Source organism: Acomys minous (assembly GCF_964271855.1).
Source record: "Acomys minous genome assembly, chromosome: 1".
In the NCBI taxonomy this organism is placed as follows: Eukaryota; Metazoa; Chordata; class Mammalia; order Rodentia; family Muridae; genus Acomys; species Acomys minous.
The window spans coordinates 119,142,361-119,160,142 of NC_140483.1; the positions used below are offsets into that span (position 1 = coordinate 119,142,361).

At 42.5% G+C, this 17,782-nt stretch overlaps 1 protein-coding gene across 2 annotated transcripts in view; it reads left to right on the forward strand.

The window, feature by feature from the left end:
- Window positions 1-17,782, forward strand: part of CLVS1 (clavesin 1) — a 193,008-nt gene that overhangs the window by 75,803 nt on the left and 99,423 nt on the right. For both annotated transcript variants that reach the window (XM_084776263.1, XM_084776264.1), the window contains exon 3: window positions 12,947-13,121. In XM_084776263.1, the coding sequence (XP_084632389.1) occupies window positions 12,947-13,121 (175 nt within the window). The remainder of the gene's footprint in view (window positions 1-12,946; window positions 13,122-17,782) is intronic.

Consider the following 17,782-nt stretch of genomic DNA (forward strand, 5'->3'; position numbering starts at 1 on the left):
AGTTTGAGTCCTCAACTAAAGTTAGCTGTTCAGAATATGTGGTGTCTTCAGAAATACAATCTCACCTTCAACCACTGGGAAGCAACCAAGGACAACAACAATGGCCTATCTACTGTTTTGGGGGTCTCTCGGACACCTTTCCAGCACCCACCAACATCTCAAAGGAAGACCTCCCATGCATGGTACTTTGGGTTTTGTTACATATGTATTTTTACATAAGCTTATAAAATGTTCCCTATGGACTTGTCAAACACCAGTAGTGTTATTTATTACACCTTCTTCTTCTCTACGTTACACCTGTCCTTCCCAGTGGTCACTGCTCTCCCATTTCTCTCTCCATCTTCACAATACCTGCTCTCCCTCTTCTCTCTGCACTAGTTCAAAATCAGGGTCCTGTTCTCAGATAAGATTGTGTTCTGTCTTCAGAACACAATCGCTGGGTTGTGACAAAGGGTGGTTGTCATACTTTATACAGATAGCTTCAGCCTTGACTATAGCTGATTTTTCTAAACTGTACTCCATTCTAAATCAGACTTCTGTAATCTGAACTGAGCCCAAAATTAAGAAAGTAGGTAAAATGCTAAAACCTGTATTTTTTCTTACAATTCCACATTCTGGAACTTAGCTTTGTGTGCAGTAAGATGTAAAATAGTTTTCAAGACATTATTCTACATGAGGTTGTGGCCTTGAAGGCTGGATTTCTTTTTTTTTTTAATTGAAAAATAAAATCATTCATATTGCATCTCAATTGCTATTCCATCCCATGCATCCTCCCATTCCTCCCTCCCTCCCGCTTTCACCCCATTCTCCTTCCCTATGACTGTGACTGATGGGGGCCTCCTCCCCTTGAATATGATGCTAGGATATCAAGTTTCTTCATGGTAGTCTGCTATCCTTCCTCAGAGTGCCATCGGGCCTCCCCATCAAGGGGACATGGCCAAATATGGGGCACTAGAGTTCATGTGAAAGTCAGTCCCCAGTCTCCACTTAACTATGGAGAATGTCTTGTCTCTTGGCTAGGTCTGGGTAGGGGTTTGATGATGACTGCACATATTGTCCTTGGTTGGTGAAGGCTGGATTTCTTATATTGCAATTACTCATGTCAATAAGAAATTCTTTATTCTGGTATTACAAGGAGTCTTATTCTTATGCTAACACAAATTCAGAAGTTTTCTATACTTACAAGAACTTACAAACTAAAAGAAATTCATTTGTAAAGTTTTCTTTATTTCCTTTGTGCTCCCCAACTCCTCACTTCGCTCTTACGTCTCTTCCTTCCTTTATCCTTTTGAGAAGTTAATTCTATCAGATTGTGGAGCAGAATCTAGGATTCTTTTCTCTGTTGTCTCCTTCTCTTGTTTAGGAAAGTTTGAGTTTCTAACTTAAATTTAGGAGAGTAAATTTAAGATGAAAACTTTTATCCATATTAGCCCTGCTGTAGGGAAGCTAAATTGTCTTTGTTAGCAACCTTCTCAGCATGAATATTTTTAGAACTCAAACATTTTTCCTTTTCATTGTCACATTGACGAGAAAATGGGCCTAGGAAGACAATAACACATGAAACAGTGGCATTGTCAAACCACATAGGAGTTGTTAGAACCTACCCAAGAGAGTACATCCCCAAATTCCAGACCAGTTTCCAAAGACTCTTTGGCCTAAAGAGGGGGGGGGGGAGGACCAGGTTCAATTGAAATCAGTAATCTTAAATTTCACATACTTCCTATTGTTAAACCACTGCTAAGTCACCATGGCCAAGAAGGGCATGCCCGCAACTCATTCCCTAGCGATGCTCCCTCCAAATTCAAAAACATCGAGTGCACATCTCTCCTTGCAACATGCTCTTACAAAAAAGAAGCTTCCACATGAAAAAGCAAAAAGCTGCCTCTTGCTGAACGTTATCTTCTGTGGGTGTTTGCATGTGTGGGATGTGACAGAGGCAGAATGTCAAGCCTGTCACCTCCCTAGAGTATAGTCCCATTTGCCATCACATCGAATAGGGCTCCTGTTTGCCTGGGGGCCAAAGCAGAGGAGTTCCAGTGAGTATGTCTTCTCCTTATTGCCTGGGCCATCGCTATCAATTAGGGCAGTGGTTAATTTGAAGGGAAAATGGGATGGCAAAATACAGAAGCGTGCATAGATAAATGTTTCTGCAGCTATGACAAAGACAGATACCCGGATAAGAACCATACTCAACATTACTCAGTGGTTTATTGTGACCTTTAAAATTCTTGTTTCTCTTTTTAATTATTCTTCTCTCATATATTGTGCCACTACTGCAGTTTTCTCTCCTTCCCCTCCTCCCTGTCTCTCCCCACTATCCTTCCTTTCCGCCTCTTTTTCTCTTTCTTCAGAAAAGAACAGGTCTTACAGGGCCATCAACTAGATATGGCATAACAAGCTACAGTAAGACAAGAATACATATTCTCACATAAAAGCTGAATGAGAGAAGTCAGGTGGAAAGCGATCCCAAAGTCAGGCAAAAGAGTCAGAGATAGCACCTGCTTCCACTTTTAGGAATCCCCCAAGAACAGCATGCTACACATGATAACATATATGCAGAGGACCTAAGTCAGACCATTACAGGCTCCCTAATCTTGGTGAGCCCACTTGGGTTGTGTCCCCATCAGTGAATCTGTGGGCCCTGTTTTGTGGTATTGATCTCTCTGGTTCCTCCAATCTTTCATAGTCCTCCTCCAGAGGACTTTTTTGTGATGAATATGAAGTGTTCTTCCCTATCTTTTTTGATTAATTTTGGTTTAAAGTCTATTTTGTTAAATGTTAAAATAGCTACATCAGCTTGCTTCTTGGGTCCATTTATTTGGGAAATCTTTTCCAACCTTTTGCTCTGAGGTAATGTCTATCTTTGATATTGGGGTATGTTTCTTGTATGCAGGAGAAGGTTGTATCTTGTTTCCACATCCATTCTGGTAGTCTGAGACTTTTTTTAAAAAAATATTTATTTATTTAGTATACAGTATTCTTCCCAAGTGTGTGTGGCCACATACGACAAGAGGGCACCAGGTTTCATTATATATGGTTGTGAGCCACCATGTGGTTGCTGGGAATTGAACTCAGGACCTCTGGAAGAACAGACAGTGCTCTTCATCTCTGAGTCATCTCTCCACCCCTAGTCTGTGACTTTTTATTGGGGAATTGAGTACACTGATATCGAGAGATATCAATGACCAATGATTTTTTTAAGAGTAGAATTATTTTATCTTCTCATTTATTTATTCACTTTACATCTCGATTGCAGCCTCCTCCCTCCTCTCCCCCCAGTCCTACCTTCCCATTCTCTTCCCCCTTCCTCCTCCCCTTTTCTGAGGAAAAGGGGAGCCGCCCTGTACCAACCCACTCCAACACATTGAGTCTCATCACGACTAAGCACATCCTCTTCCACTGAGGCCAGGCAAGGCAGCCCAGCTAAGGGGAAAGTAATCCAAAAGCAGGCAATAGAGTCCATGTCAGAGATAGGCCCCACTCCAATTACTGAGGCACCCTCATGAAGACCAAGCTTCCCAGCAGCTATATATGTAGGGATAGGGATAGGTCCAGTCCATGCTTGCTCTTTGGTTGGTGGTTCAGTCTCTGTGAGCCTCCATGGGCCTAGGATAGTTGACTCTGTTGGCCATATTGTAGAGTTCTTGTCCCCTCTGGGTCCCTCTATCCCCCCCCCCAACTCTAAAAAAGGCTTTCTGAGCTCTGCCTAATATTTGGCTGTGGGTCTCAGTATCAGTTTCCATCCTCTGCTGAGTGGAGCCTCTTAGATGGAGGTTATCCTTTGCTGGGAGGAGCAGATGGAGGTTACATTATGCTCCCATCTGTCTTCAAGCATAGCAAAGTATCAACAATAGTGTCAGAGCATGGCTCTCTCCCATGAGACGGGTCTCAAATTGTGCCAGTCATTATTTAGCTACTCCCTCAATCGCTGTTCCATCTTTACCTATGCACATCCTGTAGGCTGTGTAAACTTGGGTAAGTTGGTGTCCCCTTCCCTCTATTGGAAGTCCTGCCTGGCTATAGGACGTGGCCACTTCAGTCTCCATATCCCCCACTGCTAAGAAGCTGTAGTCACCCTCATCTCCTCCCAGGAGCCCACCCTGTCCTAGGTCTCCAGCTTGTCCTACAGATGCCCCTCATCTGGTTTCCTTCTCTCTCCTAGTCCTCTCACCTTCCACCCCAACTCTGCCCACATCTGATCTCCACCCTCATTCCCATCCCTACCTCCTCTCCCACATAATTCTTTATCTTTATCTGTTTCTGATGTCTATTTTATTTCCCCTTCTGAGTGAGATGAAAGCATCCCCCCTGCCTTGGGCCTTCCTTATCATTTAGCTTCTTTGGGTCTGTGGATTTTACTATGGTTATCCTGCACTATATAGCTAATCTCCACTTATAAGTGAGTACATTTCATGTGTATCTTGCCACGTCTGGGTTACTTCATGCAGGATGATCTTTTCTAGTCCCATCCATCAGCCTGAAATTTTCAGAATCTCCTTGTTTTTAATATCTGAGTAGTGTTCCATTGTATAAATGTATCAAGTTTTCTTTATCCATTCTTCAGTTGACGGACATCTGGGTTGTTTCCAGTTTCTCACTATTATGAATAAAGCTGCTAGGAACACAATTGAACAAATGTCTTGAGGTATGGTGAAGCATTTTTGGGTATAATCCCAGGATAATTATAGCTGGGTTTTGAGGTAGAACTATTCCCAATTTTCTGAGAAAGAGCCAGATTGATTTCCAAAGTGGTTGTACAAGTTTCCAACTCTACCAGTAATGAAGGAGTGTTCCCCTTTCTCCACATCCTTGCCAGCATGTGCTGTCACTTGAGTTTTTGATCTTAGCCATTCTCATGGGTGTAAGATGGAATGTCAGAGTCATTTTGGGTTTTTAATTTTAATTAATTTATTCATATTACATCTCAATAGTTAGCCCATCCCTTTTATCCTCCCATTCCTCCCTCCCTCCCTCTTCCCCCCTACTCCCCTCCCCTATGTCTGTGACTGAGGAGGACCTCCTCCCCCTGTATATGCTCATAGGGTATTGAGTCTCTTCTTGGTGACCTGTTACCCTTCTTTTTAAAAAAGTTTTTATTAATTTATTCTTGTTACATCTCAATGGTTATCCCATCCCTTGTATCCTCCCATTCTTCCCTCCCTCCCATTTTCTCCTTATTCCCCTCCCCTATGACTGTTCCTGGGGGGGATTACCTCCCCCTGTATATGTTCATAGGGTATCAAGTCTCTTCTTGGTAACCTGCTATCCTTCCAGAAACTGTGGTACATATACACTATGGAATACTACTCAACTATTAAATACAAGGAATTCCTGAAATTTGTGGGCAAATGGATTGAGCTAGAAATGATCATAATGAGTGAGTTAACCCAGAAGCAGAAAGACTCAAATGGTATATACTCACTTATATCTGCATACTAGCCCAACGGGCATGTCCCATGAAAGCCTTCACTTACCAGGAAACTGGGACCGAGGGGAGGACATCCTATTGGGACTCTAGATGAGAGAAGCATGGGAGAATAGCAAAGTAGAAGGATCCAGAGGATCCTAGAAACCTACAAGTAGAACATTATGATAGGCAGATTTGGGCCCAGGGGTCCCGCTCAAACTAAGGCACCAGCCAAGGACAATACAGGCAGTAAACCTTAAACCCCTACCCAGATCTAGCCAATGGTCAGAACATTCTCCACAGTTGAGTGGAGAATGGGGTATTACTTTCACATGTACTCTGTTATCCTTCTTATCAGAGTCATTTTGATTTCTATTTTCCGGATAACAAAAGACACTGAGCATTTCTTTAAGTGCTTCTCAGCTATTAGAGATTCTTTGTTTAGCACTGTATCCCATCTTTAATTGGATTATTTGTTTGGCTGTTGTTTAATTTCTTGAGTTTATTATATTTTTTTGGATATTAGCCCTCTGTTGGATGTAGGGTTGGGAAGATTTTTTTTTTCCAATCTGAAGGGTGCTGTTTTGTTCTACTGACACTATCCTTTGCCTTACAGAAGATTTTAGTTTTCACAAAGTTCCACTTAATGTTGATCTTTTCATCTTCTGATAGCTTTTTCCATTTCTTTCTTCAGAGACTTAAAGTTTTTGTCATACTAGTCTTTCACTTGCTTGGTTAGAGTTACACCAAAATATTTTATATTATTTGTGGTATTATAAAGGGTATTGTTTTCCTAATTTTGTTCTCAGACTGTTTATCATTTAAATAAAGGAGGGCTACTAATTTTTTTTTTTTTTTAGTTAATTTTGTATCCGGCCACTTTGCTAAAGGTATAGGAGTTCTCTGGTAGAATTCTAGGTCACTTATATATACTGTCATATCACCTACACATAGAGATACTTTGACTTCTTCCTTTCCAATTTGTACCCCCTGGATTTCCTTTAGTTGTTTTATTGGTTTATGACTCCAAGTCCTGTATTGAAGAGACACAGAGTGAGTGGACAGCCTTGTCTTGTGCCTGGTTTTAGAAGAATTGCTTTAAGTTTCTCTCAATTTAAATTGTAGTTGGATATAGGCTTGCTGTATATTGCCTTTATTATGCTTAGGTATGGGACTTGTATCCCTGATCTCTCCCAGACTTTTAATATGAAAGGATGTTGAGTTTTCTCAAAGGCTTTTTTTTTAGCATTTAATGAGATGAACATGTGCATTTTTTCTTTCAATTTCTTTATATGGTGGATTACATTGATGGATTTTTATATTTTGAACAATTCCTGTATCCCTAAGATGAAATCTACTTGACCATGGTGGATGATGTTTTTGATGTGTTCTTGGATTCAGTTTGCAAGTACTTTATTGAGAATTTTATCGAGCATTTTTGAATCAGTGTTCATGAGGGATATTGGTCTGAAATTCTCTTTCTTGGTTGAATCTTTATGTGTTTCAGGTGTCAGGGTGATTGTGACTTCATAGAATGAATTTGGCAGTGCTATTTTTGTTTATATTTTGTGGAATAGTTTGAGGAGTATTAGTGTTAGCTCTTTTTGAAAATCTGGTAGAATTCTGTGTTAAAACCATCTGGTCCTGGGATCTTTTTGGTTGTGAGAATTTTCATGACTGCTTCTATTTCCTTTTGGGTTATAGGGCTATTTAGATACTTGATCTTTCACTGCAATTAGGGCTGGGGCCTGAGAAATAGCCCATGTAGGGCACAGTTCAGACTATACCACTGCTGGATTTACCCAGAGGGACCTGGCCAGTGGTCTCTAATAGCTGTCAGACTCTGGGGTTAGAGGTAGAGCTGGGGCCTGGGACATGGCACAAGAAGAGCATGGAACAGATGTCACTGCTCAACCAATGATTGTTAATTTCTGTTATTTTGTTGGTGGTGGTGATGGGGGGAGAGGGGGAAGGAGAGAGAGAGAGAGAGAAAGAGAGAGAGAGAGAGAGAGAGAGTTACTCATCTTCATAAAGTTGCTTTTAAGGTCATTTTGCTTTGGCTGTATAGGAATATTCAGGGCTTGTTAGAGTGGAATGGCTGGCCTCTGATGGTTACGTATTGCCCTGGCTATTGTTGACAGTGTTCTTACACTGACATTTACGCATCTGGATTTGGAGAGATTATAGGTCTAGGCACTACTGCTTTGTCTTTGTTGGATGGGTATTTCCTTTCCTGGGTCCTGCTTCCTTTCTTGTCTTCTGGCTGGCATGGCCTGTGGTGGAGTAGAGGGTCTCTACCCAAGTTGAGGACTGGAATTCTGATGGTTATACGGTCTCTGGTTCAGCAGAGTGTTACTGCCTACAGTGGGGGCTGGAGTTCAGGCGATGTGTGTGGCCTCCGATCTGGCTGGAGGTCTTTTGGGGTTTAGGATGCCGGCCTGGCTTCTGGTGGAGTACAAGGTTTCTGTCTGGTTTTCAGTGAGCTGGCCTGGTCTGTGATGGGGTAGAAGACTTGTGCCAGAGGTGTGGGCCAGGATGTGGTGATGAGGACCAGAAGAGTGGTTGGGGTTATGCCGGGGGCAGGGATGAATGCGGGTGGCTTATCTGGGGTATTGGAGCCTTCATCTGGTTTTCAAGAAGCTGGACTGGACCCTGGGGTTCAGGATGCTGGTCTAACCTCTGACAGCATAGGAGGCTTCCACTGGAGGTGTGGGCTGGGATACTGTGACAAGGAGAAGATGGGCAGTTGGAGTTATGCTGGGAAGGCACTGTCAGGATGGGGAGGTTTTTCTTGGGGTTCAGGATGCTGGCCTGGCCTCTGGTGTGGTAGGAGTGACATCTAAAATTATTAACAAAAACATTGATTGTGTTTAATCACATTGTTGGTAAATATTAGAGCTGACATGAGAGCTTTAACTACAACTATCAATGACTTCTTACTATAAACATCACTGCAGGCATAGGCACTGTGCTTGTGTAACTGGCTGAGGAGGTCTCTCCCATTCTTCCTGAGAACAAGTATTATTTTACCAATGTCTCTTCTGTCTCAGGATCTCACTGAAGAGACCATGTTACATTTATCTGTCATGTTTCCTTAGAGTCCTTTAGACTGTGACAACTGCTCAGAATTCCCTTGTGTTTTGACATACTTCACAGCTGTGAGAAATGCTGGTCATCTGTTTTGTGGAATGTCTTTCAAGTGAAATGTGCTTAGTGTTTCTTTTTTATTGGTCTGACAGTATGATGTGGGGGAGGACAGTTCTAGAAATAAAGTACCATTTTTAACATTATAGCAAGAAAAAAGAATACTGTGGTTTCTCTCCAGTGATATCATCCTTGATGCCCTACCTCATGGTCTGTCCCCACCTTTCTCCACTGTGCTGTGACTCCTGTCCTTACTCTACTCTTTGGAGGGGAGTCAGTATGTCAGTGTACTCAGTCACTATGTATGGAGTGGGAAGTTATGTTCCAAATCTTTCCGGGTGGATTATCTACATAAATTATTCAGTTTGATGGCTATTTTAAATTTCAAATAGCTAGAAATGTTTCACAAGTGAAGCATATTACAAAAAGAAAAGAAGGGGGAATTTATATGAGGAAGCCAAGAACTCAGAGAAGGAAAGGTGTATTTCCTGGGAAGGGAAGCTGTGAGGCCACACTCTTCAGTAGCAATGAACCCCTCGTGACCCCTGTTCCATCTGCTCTCTCCCTGCCCACCAGTTCATCCAGAAGAGTGAAGCACTTGACGATTTCGAAGGGAAATTGAGTCCACAATCCTTTTACTTTATTCCTGGGGCCACCCAATGGGTGTAACATTATTCTTCCTGCTGATGCCTGCACTAAATTTTGGATCACCAGATAGATTTAGAGGTCTCCAGACAGATTTCAGTGTCTTTTCTTAGAAGTGGACACATGTGAATATGCTATGTCAACATAAGAAGCATATCTCTTACTAAAGAAGTAAAACAAGGCAGTGGATCATTAATTTACTAAATATCTCCATAATTACAAATACCTTCAACTGTCATCTGAAGTGGTCTCCCAAAACTCCATCAGGATGTACACTGTTGCTCAGAATGGTGGTTCAACCTATATTCCCAGTGCTTGGGAGACTGAGGTAAGTCAGACTTGGAATTTGAGCCCATCCTGGGATTCATATTGGGACCCAGTTTAAGAAAGTCAATCAACCAAACACTTAAACAACAAGATCTGCTTGTGAACATGTTGGTTTTTTTGTCCTTTTCCATTCTTCTTAACCTTGCCGCTGCTCTGACTTTGAACCCCACCCTCTTGTCTTGAACAGTTATTGTGCATAATGAACCAAACCAACACTAAAAAGCAATCGTTTATTCCCACTCTTCTATCTATGGGGAGTTCTGCTAGGCAAGATTCTGGCAGGCATCTCTGCTTCCTGTGGAGACCTGACAGTCAGCTGGATGTCACTTTCCTGTGTGTGCAACTCATTCTTAACCCATCGTTCTAGCTGTGGTATCATTTGACCACTTAGTAAGTGGTTTGCTATTAGTAAAAAGTCAAAAAACCAGGGCGACATATTGGGTCCTTGAACAAGGCTAAGATCTGGCAACATTTTGTGTGTGTGTGTGTGTGTACATGCAATTCATCAAGAGAAATCACATAGATAAGGAAGTATGTCCTGTTTTCACCTTGCATTATTTTTTCACTTCTTTTTCCTTCACCTTCAATACTGTATATAGGGGGTTTGTAAGACTCAGATTCTCAGTCCTGGCTGCAGTTCTGGGTTTGTCCATGCCTACAGTGCTTAGCCAAGATCAGATTCCCTGGCATCACAGTGGTCATTTCCAGCTTGCCACGAGATATTTCCATATTACCATTTGAAGTCACCTAAACACGGTTTAGGTTTTTTGTTCCGTGTTTCCCTTAAAAGTAATATTTCTTCACAAGACAAACACGTATGTATAAATTAAGTAAGTTGCCTCGTAATTATCTAAGCTGAAATCCGAGCTACAAACAAAATCAGTTCCACTAATGTTTAAGTTTCTAAGACCACAGCGTCTCTAAAATAGAGTTTTTAAAAAATATTTTATTAATTTATTCATATTACATCTCAGTTGTTATCCCATCCCTTCTATCCTCCCATTCCTCCCTCCCTCCTATTCTCCCCTTATTTCCCTCCCCTATGACTGTGACTGAGGGGGACCTCCTCCCTCTCTATATGCTCATAGGGTATCAAGTCTCTTCCTGGTAGCCTGCTATCCTTCCTTTGAGTGCCACCAGGTCTCCCCATTCAGGGGACGTGGTCAAATATGGTGCACCAGAGTTCATGTAAAAGTCAGACTCCACTCTCCACTCAACTGTGAAGAATGTCCTGTCCATTGGCTAGATTTAGGTAAGGGTTTGAAGTTTACTACACATATTGTCCTTGGCTGGCGTCATAGTTTGAGCAGGACCCCTGGGCCCAGATCTGCCCATCATAATGTTCTTCTTGTAGGTTTCTAGGACCCTCTGGGTCCTTCTATTTCCCCATTCTCCCATGCTTCTCTCACCTAAAGTCCCAATAGGATGTCCTCCCCTCTGACCCACCTTCCTAGTAAGTGAAGACTTTCATGGGACATGCCCCTTGGGCTAATGTCCAGATATAAGTGAGTATATACCATTTGACTCTTTCTGCTTCTGGGTAAACTCATGATAAAGAGAGTCAAGAGCCACCATTTCCATCCAGAGGTCATATGAGTCCATGGGCATCATGTTTGCACAGTTGAAAGTATAGGACGTGGGTAGCACTGAGTGCTTCTCTGTCCCCGTACATCAGGTCTAGTCTAAGTGGTTATGTCGAGCGAAGGAAAATTTTAGCTTGATATCAGGGGGAAGAACTTAACATGAAGATCAGAAACACAGCAGGCTGTTTAGTTTTTTATTTTTACTTATGTCTTTCTTCAGGCTTGAAAGATCTCACTCCCTGTTATTTGAATTATCCATCCAAAGCCTGTTCACTAAAGGTTCATCCCAAACCATAATCTCTTCATACACTCTCTCCAGACTGAGCAAGTAGTATCAATCCCTCAAACTCATTCCATTCCCCTTCACCTATTATCTTGAAAGTAGGGACAAGGCATCCTAACTTATAACTTCTAGCATGAAACAGATCTCAGAGCTTATAATAAGTATGTAGTAAGTCACTGTGGCCTTTTCCTTTCTTTCCTTTTTTTTTTGTTGTTGTTTTGTTTGTTTGTTTGTTTGTTTGTTTTTCGAGACAAGGTTTCTCTGTGTATCCTTGACTGTCCTGGGCTTACTCTGTAGACCAGGCTGGCCTCCAACTCACAGCGATCTGCCTGCCTCTGCCTCCCGAGTGCTGGGATTAAAGGCGTGCGCCACCACCGCCTGGCATCACTGGCCTCTTTCAATTGCAGATGCCCAAACTCTGTTTTGCAGGCATGATGGTTAGGGTTCTAAACCAGACTGGTCATTTTAGAAATCCAATCCCCCAACAGTGATGTCACGTGGAGAAAGTTTCTGATTTTAGTGAAAACCTGAAGAGAGTCATAGAATTTAAAGACACTTGATATCCAGGCTTGCATCTTCCAGCTCATCAAAGACACTGATTATAAAACTCCGGCAGCCCACTAGAATTGCAGCTCACCTTATCTGCAAGCGCTTATGTCATCATTCCTCGGCATCTGAAAACTATTTAAATGAAAGTCAGCCAGTGATTTCGATCTGTGATGTGGAGGCTTATACATAACCCTGGAGAACTATCATCCTAGTTTGTATTCAAGTCTGCCTGTTGCCATAGTTACTGGCGTACTCCGAGTGATTTGATTTCCCTTGGGAATCACAACCTGTAGACCTTAAGGTAAAATAAGCCGTTCTTCCTGCCTCGGTTTTTTGCTACCCATGAATCAAAACTAAAAACATAGCAACAATAGCATGGGTGCTCTCACACTGTCTACACAGTTCTAGCATAGAAATGGAATAAAAGATACTTCATCCGCGTTAGCACCCATGACCTGAGGCTTCACTCCATTTGTTTGCCAAAGGCTCATTAAGTGCCTAGGTACTGAAGATACTCCCTACGTTTGTAGCCCAGTCCCTGCCCGGTGGGTATCAGAGCATGGCTGTGGTGTGTGTGTGCGTGTGCGTGTGCGTGTGCGTGCGCGGGCACGTGCGCGGGCGCATCTGTGTGTGTACAGGGATATTTTTCAACAAGATGTGTATAGTGATGAAGCGGAAGAAGAGTACATAGAGCTATGGGATGCAAAACAGTGACATCCCATTAAGTCTAAGGTGCTGTTGTGACCAAATTAAAAGGAAGCCCCCATCTAGCGGTCTTGAAGCATTGTTCCTGGATGTTTATCAAGGGTATTTTCATTCATTCTGCGTATAGACCCTCAATGTGACTTGGCATGAAGGCTTCATGGGGCACGGGGCACGGGGGGGGGGGGGGAGGCAGGCCGCGGGGGGCAGAGGAGGCGGAGCGAGGACAGCCAAATCACTCCACACAGTGTGCCGCCTGTCTACTCTCTTAACTCACTGACATTCTCTTTTCTGTTCTGGCTGCAGGAATTCCTTCACAGACATCCTCCGTGCCATTCTGCTGTCCTTGGAAGTCCTTATTGAAGATCCTGAGCTTCAGATAAACGGTTTCATTTTAATCATAGACTGGAGTAATTTTTCCTTCAAGCAAGCCTCGAAACTGACACCTTCCATCCTTAAACTGGCCATCGAAGGGCTGCAGGTAGGTTCAACAAAGATGCAATGCCAGATGTGGTTGTACTTTGCCTAGTTAATTGCAACCAAAATATTATCTGTCTTCTCCAGTGGATGAAGGAAACAGGAATAAAACTAACCTGTGAGAGCTCCGTATTTTACCTTCAGCCTAAGCTTAAGTGTTTATTATTTTTTCTTAATTATCTTTTATTTTCATTAATAACATTAACTTACTGTCTCTTCTTGCACAAATTACCTGCCAGAACAGTAATGACTAAAGCTTGGAGATGTTTGGCTAAGTCCGTGAAGTCCACAGAATGACAACTAGGAAGCCTATGTTTCATAAATTTATCCCACAGAGACGGCACGGGGGCCTCTCTTGGTCTCCAGGGGCCTCCAAACTGCATTCTGCACATCTTTCCTTCCCAAAGTGTTCTATGCTAAAGTGTTTGTATTACAGGAGATTGCTTCCCTGTGAACAAAGAAAGTCGGTGACGCTCAGCGGGCAGTTTATATGACCTGTTGTTAGAATGGGTCCTTTCTGGAAGGGATTTTTGTGTCTAGAACAATTTTCAGGGACCTTCAGTGGTCCCTTCAGCTGCCAGAGCAGTGGGCATCTTAAAGAGTCAGTGGTTCTAAGAAAAGTAGCTAACTCAGAAATGTTGCTATTGGCATCCGTAGGGGACACACACTCAAATACAGAATTAAAGGCATAATTTGGAGGCGTTAAAAAAAAACACACAGCATAGGTAAAGCTCACATGTCTTCTTAATCTGATAGAAAGATTTACTCAAGCGAGTGACCAGTTCCTTAATGTGTAGCCACAGAGCAAAGCAGGGACCAAACACACTTCTCAGGTCAGCTGCTCATGCTCTTTAGCACTCAAGTTCCACCACCCACAGTATCTGAACACCACGAGGAACTGGCGGCTCCATTTCTTAAGCTGTGGTCTGCTTTTGTTTGGCCTCCAGAAAATACAGCCCTCCCTGGCCTCTGAGAAACATAGGCCCTCTGAATGGATACTGTAACACGAAAATGGTTTCCTGTTTCCCAGAGGAGTAAAGCTGACATTGCTGAAGAGCAGCAGCCAGTGCACGTGGTCCCAGGGACACGAAACTGTCCTGGTGCATCTTGGCCACAGCTTAGTTATTTTGCGTGCAGCTTCCTTATTCCGCTTAAACTGGCAGGCTTCACACTCTCGCCCATCAGTTGCCCTCCCTGTAATGCTTTCTTACCTCTTCTCTTCTTGGCCCCTGAATCTAGCTTCTCTCCCTAACCTTTTCTGAAGGGAGATTTTTAAGCTTTAAGACTTATCTCATACTCATAATTAGGCTGGTCGTTTTTTTTCTCAGAATTACTGCAGGCTTCTATCTTTTTCTTTTAAAAAGATGATTTTAAGTATGTAAGTTGCTATGAATTAACTTGTGTTCCTTTATAAGCTTTCTTCCAGAAAAAAAAAAAAAAGATGCCCTTTAGTCAACCCCATGTTCTAATTTTTCTTTCTGGAAAAAAAAAATGTGTGCATTACATAACAGGCCCTTGCTAACCTTACCAGGCAGGTGCAAGTCCTCCTGAGCTAGTGCATGTGAGGTGGGCTTTAAAGGTGAAGCTATACACAAGGCAGAGCTGTTGTTACAGGAAATCCCAGATGAACCTTGGTTGGTTAGGATGAGTCTCGTTTAAGCCTTCACTTTCCGTGTGCTGAGGTCCAAGGTGAGTGCCACAGTGTCCTACAACTCAGGGATGAGGGGAGATCTGTGAGGTCAGAGTCAGAGAGGGGAAAGGTATATGCTTCTCTCAGCTCAAGGGCACTGGGCTTCCATATTGCGAGAAGGCATCAGACCATTCTGGATTCAAACTGTCTAATTGTGGTGCAGCTCTGTCTGTATGGGTGTGATGCCACGCCTATATATGTAGCCAGTGAATGCAGTAATTCCAATAAGAAGATGAAAGAGATGTCTTGGAAAACTACTCCAGGTTCACCTCTCCTGGGATGAAGGACTACGACATTGTGTTTATCATGAAGGGAACTCACGAGACAATGGGAAGCTGCAAGCCTTATAACAGGATTCAGTTACTTCCACTAAAGCTCTCGGGCATTCTGAACCTGGGTTGACCCTTCGGGGTCATTCCCAAGTTGGGCCAAGGATCTGGGCGTTAATATTGCCATATTGTGCACTCACGGTGTGCTGGCTGCTTCAGAAAGGGCTGTGAACTTGGTATCTCCACTCTGAGGCTGAGAGACAGGCACCATCAGAGGTCATTCTCCAAGTGTCTCTCCCGTGGCTATACATGTGCAGAATATCTGAAGCAGTAAGCAAAAGGTGTCTGGAATATCCTTCCAGTGAGTCACGAAGGGGAATTGTTTATTCTGGATCTTTTTCTTGGTTATCCCTAACTCAAAGTATGGATGGTACTACACAGTTTAAAGATAGTGGGACTGGGCTAGAAATTCGATGCCAGTCTTGGGTAGGGGGCCTGTTTTAGCAGTATTTCTATACTTCAGAAGGTAATTATTTTGTCTCTGGATATAATTTAAAATCCAGCATGTTTGTAAGACTTATGTTAATGTGCCTTATAGGTGAATTAATTATGCTAATATGGAGAATACTGTGGTTTAAATCTTTTCACACCTGCTCATGTACTCAGAAAGCTTGCTGCACTTTACTGATGGCTTATCTTGGATTTACATGTTCACTGTGGGTTTAGAGAATCCTGTTCTTCTCAGTTGAGGAACCCCAACAAATATTTGGCATTTTGTTCTTTTGTGCTTTTTCTTTTAGTTGTCTTTTTCTCTCCTTTTCATGTTCATATTATTATTTCCAGGCAATCTAGAAAGTTTATTAAGTCATTAACTCTTTGCTCACAATGTATCATGGGATTCCTTTTTACAGTAAAGATGTCTTTATAGTATTGAGTCAACTTTGGATCAACATTTTTCAGACAGGTTTGAGTCAAACTAATGGAAGAGGTACAGTTATTTCTCCTTTAAGGTGTGTATGTGTAGAGGCTAGCGGACAGCTTCAGGTGCTGTTTCTTAGATGATCTCCATCTTTTTCTTTGAGACATGGTGGTCTACCACTGGTCTGATGCCCACCCTTCCAGAACTCCCTGCTCAGTGAACCTGAGGGACTGCCTGTCTCTGTCTCTGCAGTGGCAGGGTTTTAAGTGAGTACTAACATGCTTATGTTACTAATACGTGGGTCCTAGGGGCTGAACTCAGTCCTTGTGCTTGAAGGCAATTACTTTATCAAAGTGAGGTATCCTCCCAGCTCTTTTCCTTTAAGTTTCTTAAAGATAACTTTTTAAGTCTTAACCCAGGTGGTAGAAGATTTGGAGCAAGGCTCATAACCTTGGCCAACTCAAATTGCCCATCTCCTTACAGCCTGCTTTGTTATCTCTTCTCAATCCTGCCTCATTCTGTATGTACCCTTTCCTATTTTTCATCCCCTTTTCCAAAACGTATATGTTTACTTGCTTTGGGGATCCCAACATGCCGTATTCAATTGAAAGAATAGACAGACTTTTTTGCAAGTCTGTCATGTCATGGGCAACATGAAAACTTCTGAATGTAAATGAACAGATCGTGCTATACTTGGGAATTTGGAAAAAGCATTTGCGTGTTACAACCACAGCAGTAGGCTGACTCCTGTTTGTGCGCCACATCCTTGGTGCACACACATTCTGATTCCTGTGTTCTTCAGAAAATAATGGGTCTTGGTAAGGGTTCGAAGTTTACTGCCTATATTCTCCTTGGCTGGTGCCTTAGTTTGAGGAGGACCCCAGGACCCAGATCTGCCTGTCATAAAGTTCTTCTTGTAGGTTTCTAGGACCCTGTGGGTCCTACTATTTCCCCATTCGTCCATGCTACTCTCGCCTAAAGTCTCAATAGGATGTCCTCTCCTCTGACCCACTTTCTTGGTAAGTAAAGTTTTATATGGTACGTATCCCTTGTTCTCCACCATTGAGTGGAAAGTGAGATCTGACTCTCACACAAACACTGGTGCCCCTTTTATGATCACGTCTCCTGGATGGAGAGGTCTGGTGGCACTCAGAGGAAGGATAGCAAGTTACCAAGAAGAGACTCGATATTCTAAGAGCATATATAGGGGGAGGAGGTCTCCCTCAATCACAGACATAGGGGAGGGGAGAAGGGGGGAAGTGGGAGGGAGAGAAGAACGGGAGGAAACAGGGGAAGGGCTAACAATCTAGATGTAATATGAATAAATTAATAAAAATGTAATAAAAAAAGAATTCACACTAAAATTTATAGAGAAACAGATTTGGGGAAATCATTAAATGCTATTCATTCTGTAAAAAAAAAAAAAAAGAAAGAAAGAAAATAATGGGGGTCAGATCTCAAATAATGGGATTATGGGAGATGGCAAAGCTAACCTGGCAGCAAGGAACATTCTTTCCCAGTCAAAAGCTACATGTAAACAGTCCTCTGTGTAGTGTGTAGATGCCAAGGCTTGAAAATTGCTGTTCTAACACATGGCATTATAACATAACGCAAGTGATTTTGACATTACATCATCATACTCAACTGCTGGCCAATTATCCCACATCACTGTACCCTCTACCAGACCTTCTCATTTCTTAGCTCTGGAGCCCAGACTGAGAGTTGACCTTTCTTTTATTTAAATTACTATTATTACTATTACTATTACTATTACTATTACTATTATT